At 37.9% G+C, this 27478-nt stretch overlaps 1 protein-coding gene across 4 annotated transcripts in view; it reads right to left on the minus strand.

Annotated features, from left to right (window-relative positions):
• The window catches only part of SYT1 (synaptotagmin 1), a 357757-nt gene that overhangs the window by 123099 nt on the left and 207180 nt on the right, over nt 1–27478 (minus strand). For all 4 annotated transcript variants that reach the window (XM_055808605.1, XM_055808602.1, XM_055808601.1 and 1 more), the window contains one exon: nt 8359–8547. In XM_055808605.1, coding sequence (XP_055664580.1) covers nt 8359–8530 — 172 coding nt within the window. In that variant the 5' untranslated portion in view covers nt 8531–8547. The remainder of the gene's footprint in view (nt 1–8358; nt 8548–27478) is intronic.

Consider the following 27478-nt stretch of genomic DNA (forward strand, 5'->3'; position numbering starts at 1 on the left):
CACTTCATATATCAATAAAGGAATTATTGCCTCTTTAAAAAAGTTTAAATACTTTAAAAACCATCTATCAACCAAAATAAGGAAGGTATTATATATTTTAATCTCCCAGGGAAGACCTTAGTTTGGATAATTCTCAGCAGCAAACTCATCTAGTTCTAAGTCAAATAGTTAACAATAACAAGAAAGAATGAGACTCTGTTCTTCAGCTGTGCCAGCTTATAACAGTGCCTCAGAATAACAGAGGCTTCATTATCTGCTCTTGATTCTTATAAAAATGCAAGAGAGTATCTTCTGGCTTGCCACTGAGCCTAGACACAAGTAGCTGAGGTAAGGATGGAACATCAATCTTAACAGTAATTTCTACATTTTCATTGCCCATTTATACCATACTTTTTAAAAGCACATCTATTAACCAAGGTCCCAAGTGGTTTTTTGGGGTTTTTTTTTGGTTTTTTTTCATGCAGTACGCTGCTGAGAATCAAATGTATTCTCAATTTTAAGTTCAGAATAATTGTTCCATGAACTTTCATTTTCAGAGCAAGATTACAAACTGAATTACTACAGATAATGGGTAAGTTCTGTAGACACTTCATGTGCAGGTAAGTTTGGAAAAGACTAGCAAAGATTGTGTTCATTTTATGCAGGTAAACATTTTAGTGCACTTTCCCTCACACAAAGTAATGAAATTTTAAGATACATTCCCAGTACTGAAAGGAAGCCAGCAACCATGTTCTGTTCTCTGCTTGTAAACTGAATTCTCTACTCAATTTATAAGGCACTCGCACAACTTGACATATCTATAGTACAATAAAATACCTACTAGAGTTGTTGTAACATATAAAATAATAATCATAGTGATATGCTAGCGAAGACCCTTGGGGGTACTCTGGCACCCCTTGTTAAACCCTGTCACCAAGCCAAAAGTAGGTGCTCACCCCTGTTTCTGCTATAGATGAATTTGATTCCCATGGCTGTAAAAGTTAATCTGAATGGGTTTTTTTTGTTTTCTTATGTTTTGCTGAAACGTTCAATGCATTATGTATTTTACAGAACTTGCTTCTACTTCCCCTTCTTTCAGATTACCCAACTCAAAACCAGCTGCTGTTACTGAAAACAATGTTTCAGGCACATGTAATCAATAATGTATAATTCTGTTTGATGCTGTGGCTACGCTCCCAGTGTGCTACTGGCTAAGAGACAGTGTTTGCTTTCAGAAGGGACAGTGCATTCTCAAGGTGCTGCAGAAAAGGGCATGGGTTTAGCATGTGATGGGCTTCCCCTGTGCTGGGGACAGAGGGTGCTGCAGCTGGTGCTCTGCTTCAAGTGGCAGGAGTTCGCTCTTCTGATTTCTCCTTTCCTCCTCCACGATGTGTCCAAGGAGCCAAGATAATGGCCAGCATATGAATAGGGTCCTCCCTCAGACTAAGTGCTTCAGATGTGTGGGCTGAGCTTGCTTTGGAGGAGATGTGTAACCTGCTGGCAAGCATGGGTGCTTGCTGCTGCTGGGTCCAGCTACAGTCTGCAGCAGCACTTCTGGGTCATGCTGGAGCAGCTTGTACTTCTAACAGCCTGAGGTTCCTAGCTCAGTCCTGTATGAGGATCAAACCGGCAGCTGTCGTGGACTCAACAGTTTAAATACAGGACATGTAAAGGGGAGCCTATCAGATGGCATATGAAAATAACTCATGGACTAAAAATTTTCTTCATGACAAAATCAATCATTAAAATATCAACAGAGTGTAATTCAGCAGGATCTCAGACTACGTGCTATTCTTTCCAGACAAAGATTTTCATCCATGTTCTGTTTCATGAGTTTTTCACTTCTATTCTTTCGCCCCTCAGCATCTATTTAGATACTTTGTATTTAAAAGTTGTATTTTCAGTACTCCGAATTCCAAGCATTCAGAATATTCTGGCCCCTAAAAATAATGAAGGTATTTTCATATTATGAGTTTATAAAATAACAGAGTTGCCTTGTTTTCTTTGTCTCATGATTTTTCTTCTTCTGGATGTGTGTGGGCAGTATTTTCAAGCTTTTCCCTACCAGCAGGTGTCTAGAAACTTTTATTTAATGAAAAAAAATAATGCTGAAGTTATCATGTAACCACTGAACTCTGGGACTAGGGCATTCAGGGAGAAAATAGACTAATCTGAGATTTGCATTGAAATTGCTATATTTAGAAATAATGATTTCCTCCCCTCTATTATTGTACTGTAATAGCTCTTTTCTTGTACTTGTTCTGTGTTCCAAAATAAATCTTTATTTCTGATTTCCTGTTTCTTTCCCAGTGTAAAGCTGCATGTATTTGCCTGGCATGAGTGACTGCCAATGGTTTGATGATAGTAAGGGAAACAAGAAGACTTGAATTCATGCCTTCCCACTTCCTCCAGCACTGTCCTTCAGTCTTTCCTGAACGTCAATAAACTTATTTCTTTATTCTCCTCTAAATCTCTCCTTACAAGTACTCTTTGCCAGCATACCTAAATGGAGTTTCCCAGTCTCAGACTGCTCCTAAGATGAGATCACTGCTTATTGTATTGACAAATATATTTGTGTACACATTATCTATGAACATACACACACTTAGTCCTCATTTTCTGCAGGCAGGCAGGCAGCTATTACCTGCCTTATAATTAGACACAAAGGTCTCTGGAACAGAGACTCAATTTTTTCCCAGCTAAGCTAAGATCTTAGGCAGTGACTAACATGGGTATGTGGCATGGAAATAGAAATAAAAGCTATTGCTGAGAACTTTATTCTGATTTTATGGTATTTCTCTCTCTCTAGTAATCCAGTTTTGAAATCTGAAAGTGTTCTATTATAAGCATTTTTATTCTTTTTTATGAACTTGGAAAAGAATGTGCCCTTTCCTCCCCGTGCCAGTGATACCTGTACTCCAGGAACTATTAGGAGTAGCAGTGAAATGAACAGCCTGAATTTATTTTCTGCAAATGATCAAGCTGGCAGCTCCATAAATCTTCAGTTTCAGAAAGACCCTATGCACAAAGTCCTCAATTTTCTAATAATAGACAAAATTCAATAACATCTCTCCTTGATAATCTTGATGCCAAAGAAGAATAAAAAATTAAGAAATTAAGTTTACTGCCATTTATAGAGGGTAATAAGAACTCTTAATACAACCTCAGGTGGTCAATCAAGAAAGGCAGAAAGGCAGAACAGCAGAGAACAGCAGGGAGAAGGAAAAGATTAGGTGTGTCTAGGATGACTGCTGAACGCTGAAACTTTAACGTAAATGGCTAAACAGAAATCCAGAATTATTTTATTTGCTAATTTACCCAAATATATTTACAACTCTGTACCTCAGCTTAATAAGCTATTATTTTGAATTAAGCCAGACTGGAGTCTTACAGCTATTTTCACATTTTTTATTATAGTTCCCGCTACAACTTCCAGTCCCATTTTGTTTAAAAGTTACTCACTAAGCCAAGGAGAGGGAAATACACCTTCCTCTGAGTATCTGCTAACAGAACTTGAAAAAAGTCTGCACAGAACATCAGTTGCAGCCTAAATCGTCACACAGTTTTGAGCTCCTGGTTTGGGGGATTATTGCCAGTTGCGCATGATGAATCAAATTTAGGGCTTTTGAGTACCTGCTACTGAGGCCAAATGGAGTTGCAAGCCAGCCAAACAGTTCAGAATAAGGTTGGTATAGAAATGTAACTGTTTATCCAATTACAATGTAAGGCAGCAAAAAGCATTAGAAATACTGCAATAACTTCGCATTTAAGAGGTAATTGTAGTGCCTTGCATTCGATCCATTTAGGCATTCCAGCTATTCAAGATTATACCAGAATCATTAACCGCATATCATTATTCAGTCAGATGTATGCTGGAATTTTATGGGATTTTTGCTATTTTTTTTACCTTGCTGCAGAATGAGGTCCTCTGTTCATACAGGAATGTGTTCCTAGGAAACATCAAGATCACTTTGCTTTTACAAAGATGCTTATTAAGTAAACTAATGCTAACCGATGTTTTGTTTGTGTGCTGTTAGTACCAGTATCTTGACATTTAAAGCCTCCCTCCAACAGCTGTTGCTCTCTTGCTTTCCCATAGTCTTGCTAAAACTCGCTTCCTGTAAATGTATGGCAGATATTTTCCTAGCCTGTAGACAAAGGCCCAGATGGAAGAGCAGTGAGAGGAAGAAAGGAAAGGATCAATGTATTTTATGAAGTCTTTTAATGCAATTTTGGTTTTGGAAGTGTTAAGTGTCATTTGATCTGCTTTGGTTTACCCCCTTCCTCAGGTGTTGGAATTACCATGGTTAAAATGCAAAGTGTAAAAGCAGAGATGGTCCCTTTTTTCTCCTTCTGGTAAACAGCTTAAAAATTCTGCAGATTAAAGATAAATTGGGATAGAATGTATAAGAACCAATTAAGATAGAGTAACTTTTATACACAGTGCAGTTATGGGAAAACAACTATACTGTGATTATGCAAATCAGGCACTCACAACCAAAATGCAGGGATTTACATAACAGAGAAAAAAAATCTTCAGTTATGCCTCAGTAACTTTACAGGATTCTTGCACTTTAATTGTATGACTCATTGTAATAAAATGATCACACATGCTTTATCCAGACTGAAATATATGTTAAGACATCACCATTCTGAATGATTTGTGTGCTTTTGGAAGCCTACACTCTCCTACCACAAAATGTGGACTATGTTCTATTTAAAAGTGATATAATCAATGAAAAAAACAGAATTTTTGCTCATATCAATAAAAATTGTAACCAAGTTTACACACTGCATCACTACTCTTGAAGTAAACATATACTAATAAAAATGGGCCCTTTCTCCTTCTTGGAACTTTTATTTCCTCATTCTATTAAATTCATCTATTTCAAGAAAATAAAACTGCTCTGGTGCATATATTACAGGAGGAAACATCAGGATAATTTAAGTTGCACAGACCTTATCTTTCAGTTTTGCAAAGTGAAATCTTATTGGGAATCCTGATTATTATTAAAGTATGTCTAGACTATTTGACTTGTGATTTCTGTGTGTTTTAAAACAAGATGACTGTTCTATGATAAGCCACAAAGGAGGAACAGTATTTATCCAGCTGGGTGTAGTTTGCTGTACCTTTATTTTCACTATCATGTACTCCTCTATTTGAATGTTTTTTTTTAATATAAGCACGACTTGTTATGTAATTTCTATGAAAGAACAGAAAGAGAAGACCATATAGAAATTAGACCCTACTACAGCTCAGCTTTTTTATCACTCAAACCAAGTTGATTGCAGGCAAGTTCTTCCACAATATGGGTATATTCTATCCTGTTATACATCCATTAAATCATGATGGCTTGTTTTCCATACGCAGACATCTTAGGCAGAGGCAACTCAAACATTTACTTACTTCTTTTGCATACAGACAACAGAGCACTGGAAAAAAAATCCTCTTGCAGTTACTACTGAGCTTCAAAGCCTCCTCTGTCAGGTGGGGATGAACACGAGACCTTTGCAATTTTTAAATGAGAAAGTACAGAAACTAGAAAACAGGCTTGTTACTGATCTGGAGAGATTAGAGAACTTGCTGACTACATCAATCCTCTGCCATGTGTAAGACTCCGTGTCATGTCTCCAGTTTGAATTTACCAGAGGAAAAACCTGGTCCATGATCTTCAAAATATTCTTAGACCCAAGTATCTATGCTGTCCCATTGGGGTCCGTTCACCATATTTATTTACTCTCACACAGCAAGAAATTCCCAGAAAGGCACTATAAAAATGATTTGGTTGGAACAAATGTACATTCTGCTCTGTTTTAGAAGAGATTTTCATAGAACTTGCAACCATCTGTAAAAGGTAAGGTCTGACAACTTTTCTACCACAATTAAATCCTCAGCTTTGTAATAGGCTAGCAACATCTCGCTAACAACTCCCTGCTGACATAAACCGAACAAATAGTAAGGAAATGCTATAACCTTCTGACAGGGAAATGAGGTCTCCTCTTCCCTCCTGCCCCCAATATTTTGGAGACAGCCTACTTAAACTTATTTAATGATCTGTTGTGTTAGTTTATAAATGACAAACACATACAGACCTGTCAATTACAATCCATTCATGAAGGATTTGTTATTGGTGGAAAACAAAAACTATTTGGGATATAAAATGCTCCAACATGTCAATGGCACTATTTCATATTTAAATATTTGGAAAAAAATCCACATCCACGCCCTTTACCCCTTTGTAGTACAATGAAAGTTCAACTTTCTTCTTGAAGTGGTAAAATTAAAAAAAGAAAATATACACAGCAGAATGTCATGTTAAACAGTCCCAGTATTTGATGGAAGTGCTGGGAAGATCCAATCACATCTGCAGCCTCTAGAAGGAGAGCAGGCAATTGGCATGGGATCTGCAGCTACCCCAGGCTGATTTCTCCACTCCACCACAAAATTACTGCATGACCATGGATAATAGTCCAGATTTCTAAAATGGGGGCAATATATTCTCGTCTTGCTATCGGCATAAGGTACCATATTTTATAGATATTATATTTCATAATAAACAAGACTTGTCCTATGGCCTAGTACATTTTTCTCAGAAAATTTAAGTATTTTCATTATGTAATAGCAGGTTCTTTTATTTTTTTGTGTTGTTTGTTTTCATGAACAGAAAAAGCAAAGTTGTATTCAGTCTGATGTGGAAGGATTCTCCAGATTGGACATTCCACTTGTTTTCACTATTGTTTTAAAAAAGTAAGCAGAAGTGCATTCAATCCTCTCTATCTACAGACCTTTTCCTAGACCTACTAATTACAGAGTTCCTCATATTAGAAACCATTCACTCCTTTGCTATGCTAAAATCAAAGTTTAAACATAAAAGGATCTCTACATAAAAGTGTCACCTACCTCATTTACATGGCATGGTAAGTTAAAAATTAAAAACTCAAATGCTGACTGTTTCTCTCTCAATGTCTTGTCTTCTCTTGTTTCCTGTTCTTTTTTCTTCCTGTAATTTTGTTTTTCCCATGATATCATCAGGCAATTTCATTTCAGTATGGTCTGCACCGGACTGTGCAGATTACCAAACTAATGACATACGGACTTGTTACCACTGTAACACCTCTGTTCTTGCAAGTGAGAATTTCAAGTGACAGAACAAAGCTGTTTGCTATGAATTTTGCAAAAACGGCATCTGCCAGATTGCCAAGATCTATTTCAGAGATAAAAAATCGATTAATATTCTAATTTGTTATCTATCTTTATCAGTTGCACAACATTTCTTTACATAAATGATAACCTAAAAATGAGAACTCTTACATATGTTAAAATACTTCCCTGAAAATATTACATTTACTTGTTCTTCTGAACTAAAAATTATTAAAGATTGAATAACACTCTAATGCCTGCTACTAAAACACACACACACATAAAGCCTTCCCCTTCATGTCTGCAAAAGTGCCAAAATTATCTGCTTGTATCATTAGGTAATTTTTCTGTCAGTAATGAAAAGGATTTTTTCTTTATTATATGAAATCACATTGACGATGTTGAATTAGTTGTATATTTAATACCAGTGTATGTACACTAAACCATATCAAATAGGTTCAAGGACCCTAGTATTATCATAAACAATAGCAAAGTGCTAATGCTTATATATTTTTTTTACAAATGTGAGGAAATGGAGGCCTCAACTTTGAAACAATACTTTCTAGCACAGGCCAAAAGAATCCTGCTGGCTTTATTCCTATTGACTTCATAGAAATATACATTAGTATACTTTAAAGTATTCTGCATGGGTACGGGAACTTATACAAACAATGTTCAATGGCTGATCTAACAGAATTACTGAGTGGGAAAAGCATGGCGATCTTCATATGTTAATGATGTATTAGAGATATTTTCTTGTTAAAAAGACATTTTCCTACTTTTTCTGCATTTTTTAATCCCCAAAGATACAGTTTTCTTGTTTTCTCAGTATTTATGAGTTCTGGACAAATTCTGCTTTAAGGTAATACTCCCACACACATTTTTCATAAACATAAACTCCTAAGTGTTACTTTGAGAATATATTTTGCTTATTGGTCCCATGGCCACTGTGAAGTTCTGTCACTCCAGTTTTGATGATTTAGCAATAATTCATCAGTAAAAGTTACCAAGGCAATCTGACATCTCAAGAACAGACGCAAATTAGATGTGAGTTTGACCCTATTTTTTCTACTGCAATTAATTTTGAGTAGCTTACTAAAACCAAGTTTATCTTCGGATTTTTCTAGTTTTGAGTAGAAAACATTGAGTATGCTGTCTAAACAAACAGCAAAGAAGAAAATGTCAATTTAAATCTAACTTGCCAACAGAAGCTTTTTAACTAATAAAGTTTTACTTACGTGGAATTTTGTTCAGTTCATTCATGAACTTTTCTTTTAACTTAGAAAATGCATCTTCTTTTCCTCCTCCTCCTCCGGGACTGGCTGGCTCAGTGACATTACTTGGAGGAGCTGCTGCTACTGTGGTAGCTGGTGGTGCTGCCAGGGCCTCATGATGACTTTCACTCACCATTTTAACCCCTAGGTAAGCTGTTGGAATAAAAAAAACAAACACAACAAAGACTCAAAAGATAATATTTATATCATTGAAATGGATCTTTTATAAATAAAAGACTAAATAGGTAGGATATGACTTGGTGCTCATGCTTACTGAGTAAATATGACTCCATGAGCATACTGCTTCATGTTCTTCATAAAATATTTATTAGACAAGAGAGAAAAGTCTTTTTGCAGGGTTAATTTCAGCCAGAATAATTTTATTGCTTAGGATTCTTTTCCAATGGTGTCACATTTTGAACTGCTGAATTTGAAATCTCGAAATCCATGTAAAACTGTCATGAAGAATTACGTTTTGCTCTTCAATTTTGAAATTATAAGCAAATTGGTTAATAACTGCTCCCTATGTGCAAATTTCACAGTGTACTTACAGAATTATTTTTCTCAGGAGTTACAAAGGTGTGGTTCATAGCCAAAGTTTCTATATAAAATAAATGAAGTGATAAGGATATAATGAAAACACTTCAAGATTTCCTGTCAAAGTAATAACTAATGTTTTACTATTATAAACATGTTGTACATTAAATAGAAATTTATTTGAATCCATTTTTATCTTCACTTATTGAACGCAATTTTCTGTCCAGCTTTTTCGTGTGACATTTGCTACTGACAATGTTCTATTAAATTATTCAGATGTCTCATTGGTGTATTCATGAAGCTATGACATCTGTAGGGTGTCTACATGCAGCTATACTGAAATATATGAGAGGCTGTCACAAACATAATCCCACAACAGTGTATTTTTATTTCATGTTCAATAGTGGGCATTTTACAAAACCTTTACTTGAGTGTATACTATTGTACTGGGTTTGTGTGCCAAGGTTTTGGTAGCAGGGGGGCAACAGGGGTGGCTTCTGTGAGAAGCTGCTAGATACCCAATGCCTGATGGCGCCAATGACAGCTGGCTCCAAGATGGACCTGCTGCTGGCCAAGGCTGAGACCATCAGCGACAGTGGTAGTGTCTCTGGGATAATGTATTCAAGAAGGAGTTAAAAAAACCCAACAAACCCTGGGTGGAATAGCAGTGGAGAGAGAGCAGTAGAATATGTGAGAGGTGCCAGAGCAGATTCCCCTGCAGCCCACGGTGAAGCCCGTGGTGGGGCAGGCTGTGCCCCTCAGCCATGGAGCTCCACGGTGCAGTAGATCCCCACCTGCAGCCCATGGAGGTCCATGGCGGAACAGATCCCCATCTGCAGCCCCTGGAGGTCCATGGCAGAACAGATCCCCACCTGCAGCCCCTGGAGGTCCATGGCAGAACAGATCCCCACCTGCAGCCCATGGAGGTCCATGGCAGAACAGATCCCCACCTGCAGCCCATGGAGGTCCGTGGCAGAACAGATCCCCACCTGCAGCCCCTGGAGGACCCCACGCCGGAGCAGGTGGATGCCCAGAGGGGGCTGTGACCCGTGGGAAGCCCAGGCTGGAGCCGGCTCCTGGCAGGACCTGTGGCCCCGTGGGCAGAGGAGCCCCGGCTGGGGCAGGTTTGCTGGCCGGGCTGGTGACCCCGCGGGGGACCCAGGCTGGAGCAGCCTGTGCCTGAAGGGCTGCGCCCCGTGGGAGGGAGCCCAGGCTGGGGCAGGGGCAGAGTGTGAGGAGCCTCCCCCTGCGGAGGAAGGAGCAGCAGAGACAGCGTGGGATGGACCGACCGCAGCCCCCACTGCCCGTCCTCTGCACCGCTGCGGGGAGCGGGGAGGGAGATGGGGACTGAAGTTGAGCCTGGGGAGAAGGGAGGGGTGGGGGGAAGGTGTTTTAAGATGGAGTTTTTATTTCACGTTATACAACTCTGATCTGATTGGTAATAAATTAAGCTAATTTCCCCAAGTTGAATACATTTTGCTCATGACAGTAATGGGTGAGCGATCTCTCCCTGCCCTTACCTCAACCCTTGAGCCTTTCATTATATTTTCTCTCCCTTGTCCAGCTGAGGAGGGGAGCGATAGGGCGGCTTTGGTGGGCACCTGATGTCCAGCTGGGGTGAACCCACCTCAGTTACAAAGCAAAGAATTTTGAGGAGTGAGTGAAGGCAAGATGACATGCAGAATGCAATTTCAATATCACAAAAAGGTTGGCTGAAATCTTTATAATGGTTGTGAACAGATTGTTCTGATTTTCTAGAGCATCCCAAATATCACTGATCTGAATAATCATTCTGTTTTTCTTCATAAAACCAGAGGCAGAAAGGATCTGAGAGATAACAAATATTAATTATTGCTCTGAGTGTACAATTGCTCTCAGGCCCACAGACATGTGACCTTTGACTTTTTGCAGAGAAATTTAAACATCATCATAGGGGAAAAAAGGCAACACATCAAAATTAAAGGGGCATAAGAGCATCTGACTGCATGCAACATGATGAATCATGAGCTTCCCTGCCTTACATGACTCTTTTCATGGATGTTGCTAAGAGTGCTCAGATCACCAGATCAAGTTGAGAACTGGCTTTTCATCCTTCAACTCTACTTCTACAAGCCTGCAGTCATGAAGACCTGCAGGCACAGACCTGACTGCAGGCAGATTGAACCTTCTGAAACCACCCTCACCATTCTTGTCATTAAACAGGGGTTTGCGCACAAGTGTACTATGGAATACAAACCATTCTCCGATACTGTCAACCAATGAAAAAGATTTTAACTAAACAGGGGGTTGGCCTTGTTCTGAAGAAACAATTTGGTGGATATTTTGCAGCAATTTTATTGATGTAGCACTGAATGAAGTGGTATTCCCCGCCTGCCCATTGCTTCTGCCTTTGCCCTTACAGTCTCCAGTCTAATAGAAAATCATGTTGATGTTGACACAGAACATGTATATGATACAGCTCCATAAATATTTTATAAGCATGCCGTCTTATCTATTTGCCTGTGGCTACATAGGAGCAGTTCGCTATCTAAAGTAGACTGAAATCAATGGAAAGATTCCAGTTAATATCCATGAACTTTGGCTCAAGTCCGATGTCTGCCATGACTTCCCCACTTGCCTCCCAAAATAACAATTGGGAAAAACATCTAGTGCGTTATTTGGGTAGTATAAGTAACGCGCCAGCTATTCCAGACTAGAAGAGTTTTTCCATATGCTCTGAAGAATGCCAAATACTATGAAGCAAAACATGCAGAGCCATCAGCTGTAAACATTAGTGCTGTTTTATATTATAGCATCTTGTCAATGAATGTCAGTTAAATCAGAAGAAAAGTTGTATGATATATCATAATTAAATCAAAATTAAATTGCTTAATTATAATATATCGCTTAATTATTTCAGGCCTGGCAGTTGACTATTTTATTTTGCAATGGAAGACACAATTTGCAGTAATGACTTTCAGCTAATTAAAAATTAAGGCAAATGTAATTTATTTGCTTCCAGGTTTGGAGCTATATTTTGAAAATATATTAGGAGAACAAATTTGAAGTGTTACACTTTCATTTATTTAAAAGAAGGAAAAAAATAACAAAATGGTATTCCTCTGATCTCCAGGAACAATCCTCGATAGAGTTCTATTGCAGTTAGAGGTCACTACATCTAATGAGGCATGCACAAATGCTTTGAGATTTGCTACAGAGCCTTTGACCTTTACACACCAATGAAACTATCCTGATATTTTACATAGGTGTGAAGGGGCTGAAAAAGAATCTTGTCTGAGAAAAAGCTTTCTCCAGTAAAGAATTTTCTGAAAAGGACATGGCCACTTGCTTATAGAGGTAAGATCTGATGGCTTCTACTGTTGTAATGCTGCAGCTTTCCACAGTAACGGTATAAACACTGTGGTATTATTAGAGACTGCAGAATACTGAATAATTAGATTTAAATTGGCCTTTTACAAAAAAAAAAAGGGTTTACTTCAATGCTGCAGTGCATCGCTGGAGGTAAAGATCTACAAAATACTATCAGATTATCTGCCATTTATGAAATGGAAGCTACAAGCAAAAATTTCTTGTAGATTAAAAAATGAAATGTCATAGAATTCAATTATGATTTCCAGTTCAGTGTTCACTGCAATGATTATAGTGTTAGGTATGAAACACTACATGTTTCATGTGCAACATGCAGTCATAAATAATAGTGCATTTAAGGACAATATCATTTACATGTTTCTATAAACCACAGCATAGACTTTATTCCCGAGCATGCCAATTCTTTGGTATACCACTGCCCATCCATATCATTAGAAGACATGTAAAAAACCCCAATGAACAAATACATTAAATACTTCAAAGTAGTGCTTGTCTTCTCCATACAGAAGTAGGCGAGTGCTGCCTGAAACTCCAGAGATGATGATCTGAACCCTTGAGGAGGTCAGGAGTTTAGGGCCTTACTGTTCCCTAATCAAGAGAAACTGACAAAAATGAATATCGGCTCAAACTTCTACATAATTTCCACTGAAAATGAAGCATCAGAGTAATATACAAATGCACTCTGGAGATTAATAAGAAGCAAGAGATTACCTCATGGAGGTACAAAGTATGGGGTGACTGCCTTGGTATGCTAGTATGGATCCTGATGGTGAGAGTCCTGTCAGAAACCACCACTCTTAAGAGAGAGTAAAGTAGCAACTACACCTAAGAGTAAAGAAGAGGAGTAAGACTTCAAACATGGCTGATTACCTGAACATGAAGCAGACTCTGGAAATCAGAGCTGAAAGAATATGTTCCAATGGCAACAGCTTCTCTTTCCAAATATTCTGGCATATCCAAAGTAAGATATGGAAAACTTGGGGGGGACTAATCCCATGAGAAATTTTTACTTGTTTTAAATTGTTTTTGAAAAATAAACTGAATAGTCAGAAAACTGATAAAAATGCTGTGGGATGTTCACAGTGACTCACACTAAAGAGGGATTATCAGGATTTGGAATGAGAGAAAACTCAGAGTAGCGTATCATTTTCCAGCAAATTATGGGGAGATTTATGATAGACTTAAAAAAAAAAAAAAAGCAGCAGCCATGTATGGTTTCTATGTCATTATACTACAGCAGGTAAGCCATAGTCCCTGCTGAAGGACTTAATCCCATGGAAATAAAACTGGTGACATTCCTTCTGCATTGTAGATTTCAGACTAGTTAATTTTGCTCATTCGTCCTCTTACCAGCTGAATACAAACTGGGTGGAGTGAGACAGTAAATGGGTCAGACAACCCATGCTGACCAAATCATTCCTTCCCAATGAGAAATACTCTGGAAAGTGCCCTTTTACCTTGACACCTCTCAAATTTTTCTGCCATACTAAAAATAAAAATTAATGAAATTATTCTAAACATACAAATATATTGTTACTATGAGTAACGGTATAAGCTTTCAGAAGTAATTGTCACCGTTCTTTCAATATTTAATGATCACTGTTCTTCAACAAGCCTGCAAAGGTGTAAATTGGGATCTATATTGTTAAATAGTATTTCCTGCAGCAGCTTATCTTTTCAGCATCCCAAACATGTTCAACTCGGCTGTTAGATCCAGTTTGGAATGTAAACACAAAAAGATCCATGAAAGAAAAAAATAAATTACATGCTAACATCAGTTGTGTTCCTCTGTTATTTTTGTTTACAGCTCCTGTGCACTGAAAGAGAAAGAAACTATTAGCTTTCAGTGCTGATATGTACAGGGTAAGTATGCAGTGTTACTAAGAAAGGTTTGGCACCACATTGAAAACGTACCCTATTCCATTAGACTGTTTTTGATGAAACTAAAATTCATCATTAAGAAGATAGGAACATTACTAGAATGATTAAAGATATCTACAATAAACGATCTCTTCCTAGATTTCAGTATTCTAGGATGTTAATAATACATTTTTTACTCATTCATCTTGCTATTAATGAAATACACTATCTTTCTAGCTTCAGTAATGGACATTTATTTTCAAAGACAAGCTCAGAAAAGAGGCTTTCTTGGCTTTTTATAAAGATGGGTTTAAGACTACATTTTCAGAAGAATGGAAGGTCACAGTAAAGATGTCATATCAAAACAACCTTTTCATCACTACTACAAAGGCTGACAATGCAATCCAGATTTAGTAGTGCTTTAGAGAACGTACATGAAAGGCCCGACATTTCATGGGAAAAAAGTTCTGACGAAGAATGTTGGTGGGGGAATTCAGGTGTCCTGTCTGTGCTGCTACTGATACACAAGAAATGTTCCAGCAAGTCCCCACAGAATCACCCTTCCTCCTCCTTTAGGGGAGGAGAGACATTTCTCCTGCTGCCACATGTGAAACACCAGTTGACACTTTCTAGATCCCAGCTGTACATTAGCTCTTTACAACTGTTTTCCAATGCTTGCTACTTAATACCACACCAAAAGTTTAATTAGCTTGACTGAACGAACAAGATAAAGCACCTCAGTCTCTCCCCAAAAACCCACGGCTACCTCATTGCTCAGTTTTACAATTGCCTCTGCCAGTGCATTCTTCCAAAGCAGGATCACTGCTCCTGGAGCAGGACAGAGGAACATGGTGTATACGGGAAGAGGACCAATAGGTGGTGAGTCAGTAGGGATGAGGACCCCACATACATGGAGGCAGGCATGTCTGAGCCCAAATTTAAGCAAGTGGAGGCGGGTAGCACAGCAGTCACACCAAGTCAGGCAGACATGCTGCAACTCCAAGGTAGCAGAGAGGAGGAGAGCTTGGTAGAAATATTTTTTGACAGTTAGTGAAAACTGTTAAGTTTTGGAAGCCAACAGCTAAATAGACTGAGTTGTCTACAGCACAGTCCTGGACCAGGCAACAAATCTTCCCATTATTGGACATCATTTCAGTATCAGTCTCCAGAACTTGCTTAAAAAGATGAGCAAATATTTTTAAAACAACAAGGGAAAGATACTTAACTTGATGGTCAAATCCAAACTCATTGTCATGAGAAAATGAAATATCGTAAGATTTCCAGTCAATATTCACACTGAAAACCTATTAACTAAGTATGAGTGATATCCAAATAATGTAAAATTGTTGTGTACTCCTCTTAATCTATTTCACTTTTTAAATTCACTGTATATCTAATGAATTTGGAATGTAGTAGAAAAAGCATAGAATAGTTCTCTGTCACCGTAAGCACATTTTATTTAACTGAAATCAATTTCATCTCTAAGCATGTTTCAAAGCTATCCATATAATGTCACATAAAATTATCTGCCCAGTGGACAGAAAAACATCTGAGTGTTTTGGGAAGGATATGGACACTATGAACACTGGAAAAGGACAAATACCTCAGTACATGGCACAATCTACATGTTTCTCTTTCAGCTTCCTGGTCCCCTGTTACTAAACACAGCAGAGCTGTCCAACATATAGGGCTCTGAAATACCATATGCTGCAGAGTCTGTGCAAGAGAAACTTTGGAGTGCATTTTCAGAAAGAATCTCAGTCTGATATATAATCTATGAACAGTTAATCACTGTATATTTTTCAGTACCAAGTTATGCAAAATGATATTTTCAGACTCACTCCTTAAGCTGTTGATTAAGACCTTTGTTAATTTAAATGAGAAGAGTGAAACCAACACTATTTTCTTTGCAGCTAAAAGCCATAATTTTTTGACTGCACTTCAAACTTCCACTCCTGCAATACAGAAGAGCATGTGGGAGCTAGAGGAGTCACAGCAGCTTACAGAGAAAGATAAAAATCCAGAGCAAAGAGCACTGCAGTAAGTCAAGAGTGGCGAGTCCCTCGCATAGATTCATTATATAAATGCCTGTTTCCCTGACCATGTTCTGAAACTCCTATTTCCCCCTAAGTACACAATATTTCTTAGTAATGCATTTATTTTGATTTTTAGAGGTAATGGGGCTAGAGGTAGCAATGGATGTTGACATTGTTGTCATGTTTCAGCAGCAGTGAGGTTACCAAACCTGTCAAAGCATCAGAATATGTATAATTTCACCTCTCTGTCTTCCTCAACTACTGCAAATGCTGCTTCAAAATGGCTGAGGACCTTGACAGCAGCTAGTTATGAATAGGAATAAAGGAAAGAAAGAAGCCACAGTAATTTCCTCCCACATGATCATTCTGTCATCTTTCATGGTTGCACCTTGTTTTCTGAAGCTGTAGTCTGCATTTCTACTCCCCTGGTATTTATTTCCAGACTTCCTTTATACAGCAGTGTAAGACAAAGGAATTCATATAAAAATAAGTGTTCAACTGCATTTAAGCATGAAATTCTAATACAGTCCACAGAGGATTCTTGCTGTTCCAAAATCATTTTAAAGTAATTCTACAAATAATGAAGCCCTTTATATCAATATATTCCTTGTTGTGTACATTGCACAAAATCAATTTATATTCACATTTTTGGCTCCTGTCCAATCAATGGCTCTAACACAGCCCATAAACTACTAAACAGCCATAGAGATTAACTATGATGTGGTAAAATCCATACAGAACACCACAACAGATATTGTAAAATAATACAGAGAAATGTTATTAATATTCTTGTTTTGGTATCCGTAGGTCACAGCTCTAAATTCACTATTTCCCCTTTGCTTCCTTCTATTGAGACTTCATATGTGTCCCAGTTTCTGCACTCAGTAATCATGGGGTTAGTAAAATTAATTAGGAACAAGTAGGATGGTACGTGCACTAAGGAACCAAATATGGGGAGCTGAGGTGTGCAGTTCAGTGCTACCTCACAGATTAGTTAAGTCTTGGGACTTACGTTGTGAAATAATTGGCACCTCAGAGTGTGATTCTACTTTGACAAGTGACTATACAAATATGGCACCTGCTTTCTGAAAAAAAGATCTGCTCTTTATGTATATTCAGTCATATATACTGAATTTAAGGAGTACCACATTCCAATTTCACCATCGAGCATTTTTTTGCCTGTTACATCTGCAGTATCAAAAGACTAAGAAAACAAGGAGAACACAATTAAGATTGTGTTCCTCCTCTGCATCATGAATGTAATTATAAACCAAATTTCAAAGACCAGCTGATTATATCTTTGAGAATCTACTACAGATTACACAGTTACAGCTGAAGGCATGGGATGATATCCTTGTAGCCAAGCACATGAAATTTGGGCTGCATTACTTGGTGGTATGTGGGAGAACGAAACAGCTCAGCTAGGTTTTCAGATCTTACAGTAAAATGACAATGGTTGACATTTAGAAAAATGTAAACAGTTAGTATTTGGCATTAAAGCTTGAAGATGCTTCTCCCAAGTGTACTAGTGGGAAAAACACTCACATGTGAGTGAATTTTGTAGATTAAGCTTTGCAAATACTGTGCAATAAAAAATCCAGACTTTTCAGGTAGATGCATTCTAGTTTTAAAAAATCTCAGGAGTTATCACGTCATATCAAGTACCTGTGTGTACACATATATGTCTCTCTGTATATATACAACATGGGTATATTCCGGCCACGTGCGCATTAATGATATGTGACTATGCTTGCTATAAGGTGACTAACCAAGTACTATGATTTCACTATCAGTAAGGCAAACAATGACGGTTTGAGCCCAAGAATTTTCTTGTAAACAGATGGTGGGTTTGTGGGGAAATACCCAACTTTCATAAATTGTGATGCTGATAAAAGTATTTTTTTTAGCGTCTTCTTCAGCCATATCTTATCAGCACTGAAATCAGGAATAACACTGCAAAACCATGAACATAAACTCATTTGTTAATGGCAGCTACATGAAAATTACTGTTTCATGAATGTCACCAGTCCAGGAAAGAAAAGCATGGGAGTGCAGGAAGCATTTAGGTTTGTTTTTAAAGTTAAAAATAGAAATAATTAAAAAAAAATATTTGATATTTATGGTTAATTACTGTACTTACACTTTGAAGCCAATCTTATCAGCATATGGAAAAAAAAATAGTGGAAATTGGAACTAATTGTCCCATAATGACTGATACTTTTTCCTCCTGTTCAGAATGATATGCCATCATCCAATAGCTTTCCACACACAGCAGGAGGGAAAATTATCAATCAATTACATGACAATTAATTCCTAAATTGTAACATTTTTCTACTGAAAAGAAAAAAAAAGATCCTAACTTGAGATTAATAATTATGCATTCCCTACAGTGTTTTGCAAAGCCATGTTTTTAAAAGATGCCCCTATACATAGCTGATATTTTAACAACTGCTAACTGTAAACTGAGGCAGTTTATAAAGTATTGGTGTAAGCACTACTTTCTGCTGTTGTACAACTATGTCTTGTTCTGCAATTATTTCTGTAGGTGAACAATTTAGCAAGGATCCCATTCACAAGAATGTTGTATTCAACTCACACATGAGCAATACTAGAGAAAACAACTTCAGAATAAAGATGAGGAAGTAAAAGAAAAAAAAAAACAAAAGGAAAAAAAGAAAACTGCTGAGATATTTTTGTTTAAATAAATTTAATTGATAGAATGGTAATTTAGGGGTTTTCATAAATATAAAACTTTCAGGTTTTTTGCACATGGAAATACTTGGTATGGCCACATTCCCATCTCTTCTCTAGGCCAGAGAAAGCTCACAGGGGGTGGGCTTTGAATTCCGTTGGGTAGGTGACAGACCTTAGCCTAAAGTTACTTTCATTGAGTGAGTTCTCCCATCACTGAGTTTTGCATACAACAGTGTTGCTTGTGCTTCTCTGAAAGGAAAGAGTCATCACTGTTCAGCTTGTGAAAAAAAGGACTTGCATTGCCTGCCTTCAGGAGAGGACACAAACATGACATGGAACAAGGTGCTGGAGACAGTTCAGAGGAGGACCAGGATTTATGAGCCACTCCTGTTTTTAGCATACCCTGCTGATTAGGCAGCTTCTCACTCAGCATGGTGGCTGCTGAGCAATAAATTTTGAGATGCTCACATCTTCCAGGTATTATACGGGAAACTTGGTCTAAAGTTATGATACAGCCCGAGGTTGCAGAGAGTATTTATACGCACAGCATCAGAGATCCTCTAATCAAATCCACAACCTGGATTTGCTCTGCTTGTATAAATAGGATGACAAAAGCAGTCTTGTGTCTATGTCTGGTGTTACGACCCTTCTGGGTCATGAATATTCCCCACTCCCTTCTGGAAGTTCAGCACATGGTGGACTGAGGCCAGCTGAGATGTCTGGGCTGAATTCTGAAAGCAGTCCTCCTGCGTGCCTTATCTAGGGTGTCAGGTAAAGTCACAGAGCATCATGCCCTTTTAGACTGAGGGATGGATCTACCCTAAATCTGGACAACAGTGTGCAGTAGCATTCTGACTGAGGCAGTGATTGATAGACCATTCTGCCTCATTAGCCACTTACTGCTGCAGGAGGGCAACTAAGGTTAGTGCTGTTGCCAAAACAACCTGAGGGAGATAGAAATCCTACTTAATAGGCATGGCTGATTTATTGCTATTGCTGGCTTTCCCAGTTCTGTTCAGAGTGCTTCTTCCTTCTGCCCAGTACAATGCTTTTTGTTTTAAGCCATTGACTCAGTGTTTGTTGGGGGGAAAGCACTGTTCATCAAAAGCCTGTAGGTAGGATAATTCAGTTTTTTAAGTTTCTGGATGGAAACATGAACAAATTTTACTTAATATACTAAATTTTACTTAATATACTAAATACTACTGAGTTAAATTAAACTCAGACGACTCTGAACACTTCATTGGTTTCAAGATGGTTACAGGAATGTTGTTTTTTAACCCAGTGCAGCAGGTACTACTATTGGAGTTAGATCTCTAGCAGCTGAACACCTTAGAACACATTGTCACGTACCCAAAATTTTCCTGTAGATTTAGCCAATTGAGCTAATTGTCCATCTGGGACATCAGAAGAAAGGCTGTGTGTGTACACTAAGTGCTATACAATTAACATTCATGCAGGAAAAGAACAGTTTTAAGTGAGCAATCAAACATGAGACAACCTAAGAGTTCTACTTTGTATAGGTATTTTCTCAATATAATTAAAAAAAAGTCTGTTGTGTTTCAGATCTTGCTGTCTTTGATGATCATGTCGTCTAACCAAATGCTTCCATGTGATAATGCTTTTTTTGTTTGTTTGTCTAGTATTCTTTTTTCTCCCCTATTTTGTTTATTGTGAAGCTCTATACACAGCTATGGCATTATAAATACTTATCGGTCACAAATCCTAACCTATAACCATGATCCTTTTAAAAATTAAACCAAAAAACTTACTGATCATATGCCCATAGGAAAGCAACATTATCTGTTGACACAGAGCACAGAACAAAGACAATTATTTATGCATTCAACTCCCACTTTTTTAGGTCACCATAGCTGGTGTACAACTATGTATCTTTAGCAAACATTTAGCAGAAAACAGTGTAATTTTTACTATTATGTGACTTGCAGCAGGGGAGCTTCAGCACTAATGATATACATCCTCCAAGGTTGTGTGCTACCACCGCTTGGCTGGGGAACGTGGCTAACAAGGAGGATGACATAAGGCAGAGAAAGGTTCATGCTCTTGGCTGCTCCAGGTGCTCAAGAGGAAGAGGTCGCCAGGATAAATGACAATTTTATCTACATTCCCAGTCTCTGGCAGCTGTTTTTTGCCCTCTGCAATCTGCAAATAAAAGTGTATTGCTCTGGAAAAGGATGAGGGTACTGAGCCAAAACAGAAGCAGCATGAAGGGAGGCTAGCATGACCTTTAAGACCCTTTCAGTACATGCGTTTCTGCTTTGTAGTATGGGTGTTTCGTCTTCCTGAAAGCATGTTAACAGAGTACTGGAATCAAATGATAATGTCAGCACTACTTGCAAGAGCTTGGTCCTCTATAATGAACATAGTACTAATTATTAAAGAAATTCTTGGCTGTCTTTAAAATAGTTGCAGCCAAGAGCTTTCCAGAGATTATACCTACATTATAAAAAAGGAGCACAAAAAGGATTCAACATGATTGATGAAATTATTTGCTTTCTCTTTAGAAAAGAGTAATAAATAAGTTAGCATTTCAAAGTTCTGTGAAGAGAAAAGATATTTGAAAGTACACGGATGCATTGTTCTGTTGCATGGGCATTTGATGAGGTCCAGAAATCTCTTCGGAAGAGAAAAGCTGTATTATAGTGTGTGAAAAGAAGAATTCTTCAGTATCAGGCCGTTATCTAGTTGCTAAGGGCTGGTTCTTGATGAAAACAGAGCAGAATAGAATGGAAAGTTTAAGCACTGTGAGGTAAAAGCAGAAAATTGGACTTAGAGCACAAGGGACATTCACAATGGAATGCAAGTGGATGCACTAAAATGTTAAGAATGTGACAAGAAAAAGATTATCATACATATGAAGAGGTGGAAGTCAAAAGTTTTGCCGTCACTTCAACAAAGCCCTTGGAGAGAAAAGGGGAATTAGCCCTGCTGGAACGTATATTAGCAAAGAGAAAAGAAGAATACCACTTCAAGGTCATTTTAAACCAACCAGCAGATACTAAACCTTTAATTACAAGCCTGCAATTCCTGTTTATTATTAATTGCTAGCAAAAAAAAAAAAAAAAAAAAAAAGAGATAAAAGCTTGAAACAACATGGTTTTGAACTTCATTACGTTCATATTTTTGCTGCCAAAACCCTAACAGGATAATTTAAAATTGTTTAAATGTAAAGAAAAAAGACTTTTCTTGTAAATGGAAAAGTGTATTATATTATCTAATTCTTTCCAGTCTTGCCTCCCCCCCCCTCCCTGCCTTTTTTTTCTTGTCTTCTGCCCTTTAAAAAACAACACTTCTAAGTTCACTAAGCACTGAAAAAGCACAAAAGCCAGGGCATCTCACTGGAAGTTAGGAACAAGTGCAGCTTCCTTGTCCTACACACAAGCAGATCGGCTTTCCTTGAAGAGTTTAACAAACCTGAAGCCAGGCTGGTAAGTCAGTCCTCACCAAGTCCCTTCCTATTAAAACCTGGGCTCATGTGGCATCTGTGTTGCAGCCATTATCAGCTGTCACAGTAGGAGAGAGAAGCATCGTTTATGGCAATGAGTCGTATTTGTTTTTAATCCACAAGCACAAGCACTGACTGGAATTTTCATCACCTTTCCAACCATTTGAAAACAATAATTGTTAGCTCTGTTAAATACCTTCTCTTTCTAAACCAATACTCTCCAAATGCAAATTGTAGTCACAGCTGCAAAGGAAATCTACTGCCAAAATACACCATTGGGAGAGAACAAAATATAGTGGCAGCTGGCTGTCTCCACAAAGGGAGAGCGTCATCTCTCTGAAACACTGTCGGCTCTTGCAGAAGAAATGCTAAAGAGCAAAGAACTGCAATATCAGCCAGGCACTAGTTGACAGTGGACGTTGCTAATGGGAACAAATTGGAGGCTGTAGCTGTAGTAGAAGGAAAGGATGAGGAGGGCTGAAGCACTGGGATGCCTTTGCCTGCATACAAGGTAAAACTTTAGTCTGAACTGTGTAGTGTAAAGGTGCTTTTTTGGTTATTCTGGCTTCAACAAACATTCTTTATCTCTCTTGCTCAAACATTTCTTATTCTTTGTGTTTGCAGATTCCTGACTAAAGCTTGGTGATTGCTTCACTAGCTATTTGTTTATCCCACATTCCAGTCACATGAACTTATCATTAGCAGGGGACAGTTTAAGGAACAAAACTCGGGGAGGTGATGCAGCCTCTGATTGCAACTTCACCAGGCAAGCTGTGATAGCACAACACTTCAAGAAACGCATGTTGCCTGTGACACGGGAATAGCTTAACACAGCATTTTCTGCTGACAGAATGGACTGGATTCAAAGTGAGGACCTGTGAGGTGACGCACTGCAGCTGACGAGAACTGTCCTACGACATTAAGTCCTCTGGTCACAGCTCACTTCAGAGGGAACTTACCTGTGGCTGTGCCACAAGAACACTGAAGTTACCATCTCAAACTCTCCAAAGATACTCCTGAAACCTTTCTTTTTCATCTACCATAACAAGAACCTCTAGTTATATGATCATTACATATTTTACTGGGTCGTTTGCAATGCTTGAATCAAGAACTTTTAGATTTACAATATAGTCACTTTCCAGCTCAGTTTAGTATTAGCAGCAGTAGCTTCTGAATCTAGTCTCCATGGTAAGAGAACAGCAAACACTTTGCCTTGTTACTGAACCAGTTGTAAGACAGCAAGGAAATAATGGATACTGGGGTCATAGGCATCTATATACTGCTTACTAAGGGTTACTACTGCCTAGCACTTACAGCTGTGGTTAGAAACATGATGGTTAGGTACGTCTACTTCTCTATTTAATTCTTTCTGACAGGCCAAGGTGGTACAGCAGGTGAAGTTTTCTTCTCTCTATTGAAGCCTACTTACGCTTCTTGTGACAAGTCATCGTGTGACAAAATGGGCAAGTGAAACCTGCTGTGAAATGAGAATCTGGTTAGTAATAAAGGTTGTGAATTATGTTGAAATACACACCCCAGCCTTAAAGGCATTTTGGGCTGCATTTGTACCTGACATCTACGTGTGTAGCCCTGGCGGAAGCCATGATATGTTGTAACAGGCCTTTCGTTTGCATAATCAGAACCAGCACTCTGTGGTGCACTGCAGCAGCATCTACGTGCAGGTAAGGTTAGACACATACACTCTCCTTGTCATCACCTGGTATCTCAGCACAACCTGCATCAACATCTGTTTCTTTTTAAGTACAGTACTTATACCTTTTTGGAAGGCTAAGTTTTTTCTTCTACTTCTTTGGTGGTTTTAGCCTCTTCTCTTCCCTTTGCTCATGGTGGTTGTTTCATTCTCCTTTTCCTTATCCTGGTGTGTGACTCATGCTACCCCAAGAATCACATTTCCCTGCTTCATTAACCATCTTTAGCCTATCTCTTTAGATCCCTCCTCCAGACATTCTCTCTCCTGTTCTCTATTCTTCCCCTCACCTTACCTCAGTCTCTGTGTAGTATTAGAGATCTTCAGAAGGAGAAAGTGAAACTTAAGACACTTCGCTATCAGTCATGCCTTTGAAGAATCTCCTCCTACATCCTCATAATTCTCTTGCTATGCAGCAAAACCCTTTCTTAATCTTAACTCCCCTTTCTCTCATCAACTGTCCCTTCCTTCCTCTGTTCTCTTGATGTGGTTTTGCTTATCTAACTGAGGCCATAGCTATTCCAGCAGATCTCTGCAGAGCAGACATGTCAGCAAAACTTCTAAGGTGTGCTGTTATCCTAATAGAAACAGCTTTTGTCAGTCTGCATTACCCAATTTCAGAAGGGTGTAACTTCACCAGCAAACATGCCTCCTCTTCACTACTTATTCTACCTACTGGAAATGTGTCAGCACAGTTACAGAAGACAAGACTTCAGACCGTCTTTGATGCAGAGACTGTCCTTTTAGAATGAAACAAAAAAAAGCAACAAAGAATGCTAATTATCATGCAAAATAAATATTTGATAGAATGCATTTATAGGTCTTGATACTCTGCTTCTATCTAATGGGCTAGGGAAGTGATTCAGTTTGCAGAATATAACCAGCTGCTCAACACTTCAGCAGAAGCAAATAAATCTATTCAGTTAGCATCGCTAGAGTGAATAATAACCAATTATTTCCAGGTCTTTTTCATAAGTCTCAACTGTTTAGGAGTGATGAAATTTTAATATAAAATGGTGGTCTCATTAAAACATGGGAATGTTAAAAGATTTGTGTAAGAAAATTCATAATAGCGTAGAAAATAAAGGAATATTTTTTAGCAAACCTCTTCATCTCATTGTGTGTTGCAGCCTAATGATACTGCACAAAATTTAATTGGCTATATTTTGAGCCCACCACTTCCACTTGTAACAGAAACTAGAATTGAAAAGGTAAAAAGGAATTGTATCTTGGGAACCTATCAGGCGCAATTTTTTAACTTTTGTTAATATAAATATCTGTGAAGTCTTTGGGGTTATATTTTAACAAGTTTCTTCGATTATGTTCTAGGCATACACAACCAAGAACCCCTCTCTCCTGAGACATGAGAGAGAGGGAAAAAAAAGAGTATTTCGTGTAAACAGAGAGATATGGTTGTACCCTCTGGGAAGCGAATTGCAATGTGACCTAAAGTTCCACCCCCCCACCCCCCCACCCCACCCCCTGAAAATACCTTTACTCTCCTTGGAAATCTACGAAGTTCATTCCTTTGTGCACTTCCCAAACTGTCAGCAGTGAAGGGTTTGGAGTAATTTCCCATATGGCAGATTGCTCCACCACAAACTGGTTTAGGATTTCTTGAATGCCTATTTGAAGCATCTGATTCTAAATACTGCCAGATATCATATGCTATATTGGATGGGTACTAACCTATATTAAACTAGATGGAATATAGGTTTAATCTAGTATAGTAAATCTCTATTATTTCTGTATACTCATAAACATGTAACAGCATTTGGCCATATTCCAAGATCGACTACATTTCTGTTGCATACTTTACACACAAAGTATGAATCATGGTTAGGCCCTGTAAATACAGGAAAGTAATAGTCATCCAACTCATCTTCATTTAATTATACTAAAATGGCTATAATATTCAAGAAGCTGAGAAGTTAAACAACCCAATTCACTTCTGATGGTAGAATAACTGCTTCTTCCATCCTATAATAATGTATTGCATATTGCTTTGAAGTCATTTTCATCATCACCACCTAGCGCCTGGTATATTCAAGGCTTAACCACATAGGTGTTTTCTATGTTCCTGACTATCGCCCCTTCCTTTAAATGAAATTTTCCATTTTTATTGCTTGGTGTGGATTTTTTTGTTTCTTTCTTTTGCTTTATTTTTATTGAGTAAGATAGGAATATAAAGCAAAGGAAAACAAAAGAGTTGATGTTTGAAGATAATGCTTTTACATTAGCCACTCAATAATAATCACAGTTCTTGTCTTGAACGCCTGAAGATAGTATTTTCTAAGCACATCTCAAAACTGCAGATTGTAGTAAATTTGCTATATTTTGGTTAGATCTGATTGAAATATTTTGCTGTTTAAATAGAATAAACTTTAAGTAGATAAAAATGGGATACAACTTCCTTGTAATCACCTTCCTTGTCTTGGGAGGAGCTATGAGAACTGTGAGTGAGAACTAAGTAAATTCTATAGTTAACATGCAGATTTTGTAAATGAGCAGAGCTCTGGGTAGGCAAACATCTGTTAGTGAACTGGCCCAATAGGGAGAAGGACAGTTTACAACCAAGAAATTTTTTTTTGGTAAAAAAAGGAAGCAAATGCTGTTTTGACATCTTTGTTCTGCTGCACAGCTTGTAAACTGCACAGCAGAATTTTTTTTGGTGGGTTCAGTGTCTAGCCACGGAAAAAGACATTCTCTGGCATGCTACATAATCATTGAAAGAGCAAACTGATGAGTCACTTCCAAATGGCGAAGCTAAAGAATTTCACAAGCTGTAGGCACTGGGCATAGTTCAAAGGTTTTACAACCTTCAAAAATTTAACCACCTTGGATTTCTCCCTTGAAAACAGGAAAGTAAAACACAAGACTTAAAGGTACAAAGAATAAGATTAAAAGAGTTAATGTTTGTTTGCAAATTCTACCTTTGGGCATACAGCTCTGACATTCATGTCAAGATGCCTGTGTTTCAAAATTTAAAATAGTTTCGGTTTCATGCTACTAGCTCTAGGTAGCCCTTTATATCAGTTTAATGAAGATATAAGTATAATAGGTTTCACAACAGAATCTGTTAATTTTTTCTTTTGGGTTTTTTTTTTTTTTGATGTCAAACAAAGTATTTGTAATACAAAATACAGCAAAAATTAGTAAGTACAGATTAGCAATGGACTGTGGTATGTTTTACAATTTAAATTATGAATATAAAATTATTAATTTATAAAGACTTTAAATTTGTACATCTGTGAGAGTTAAAAGTTAATTAAAAATTACCAACTTTACAAAAATGCTAGTAGACTTTCACCTGTTAATAAAACAAGTATTTCCAGCAAGGAGAAGATAGTAATGTCATATTTATTACAAATGTATTAATAGAGCAGTTCAATCTTTAAATTTATGTCAGCACAT

The sequence above is a fragment of the Falco peregrinus genome, chromosome 6 (assembly GCF_023634155.1).
Source record: "Falco peregrinus isolate bFalPer1 chromosome 6, bFalPer1.pri, whole genome shotgun sequence".
Lineage (NCBI taxonomy): Eukaryota > Metazoa > Chordata > Aves > Falconiformes > Falconidae > Falco > Falco peregrinus.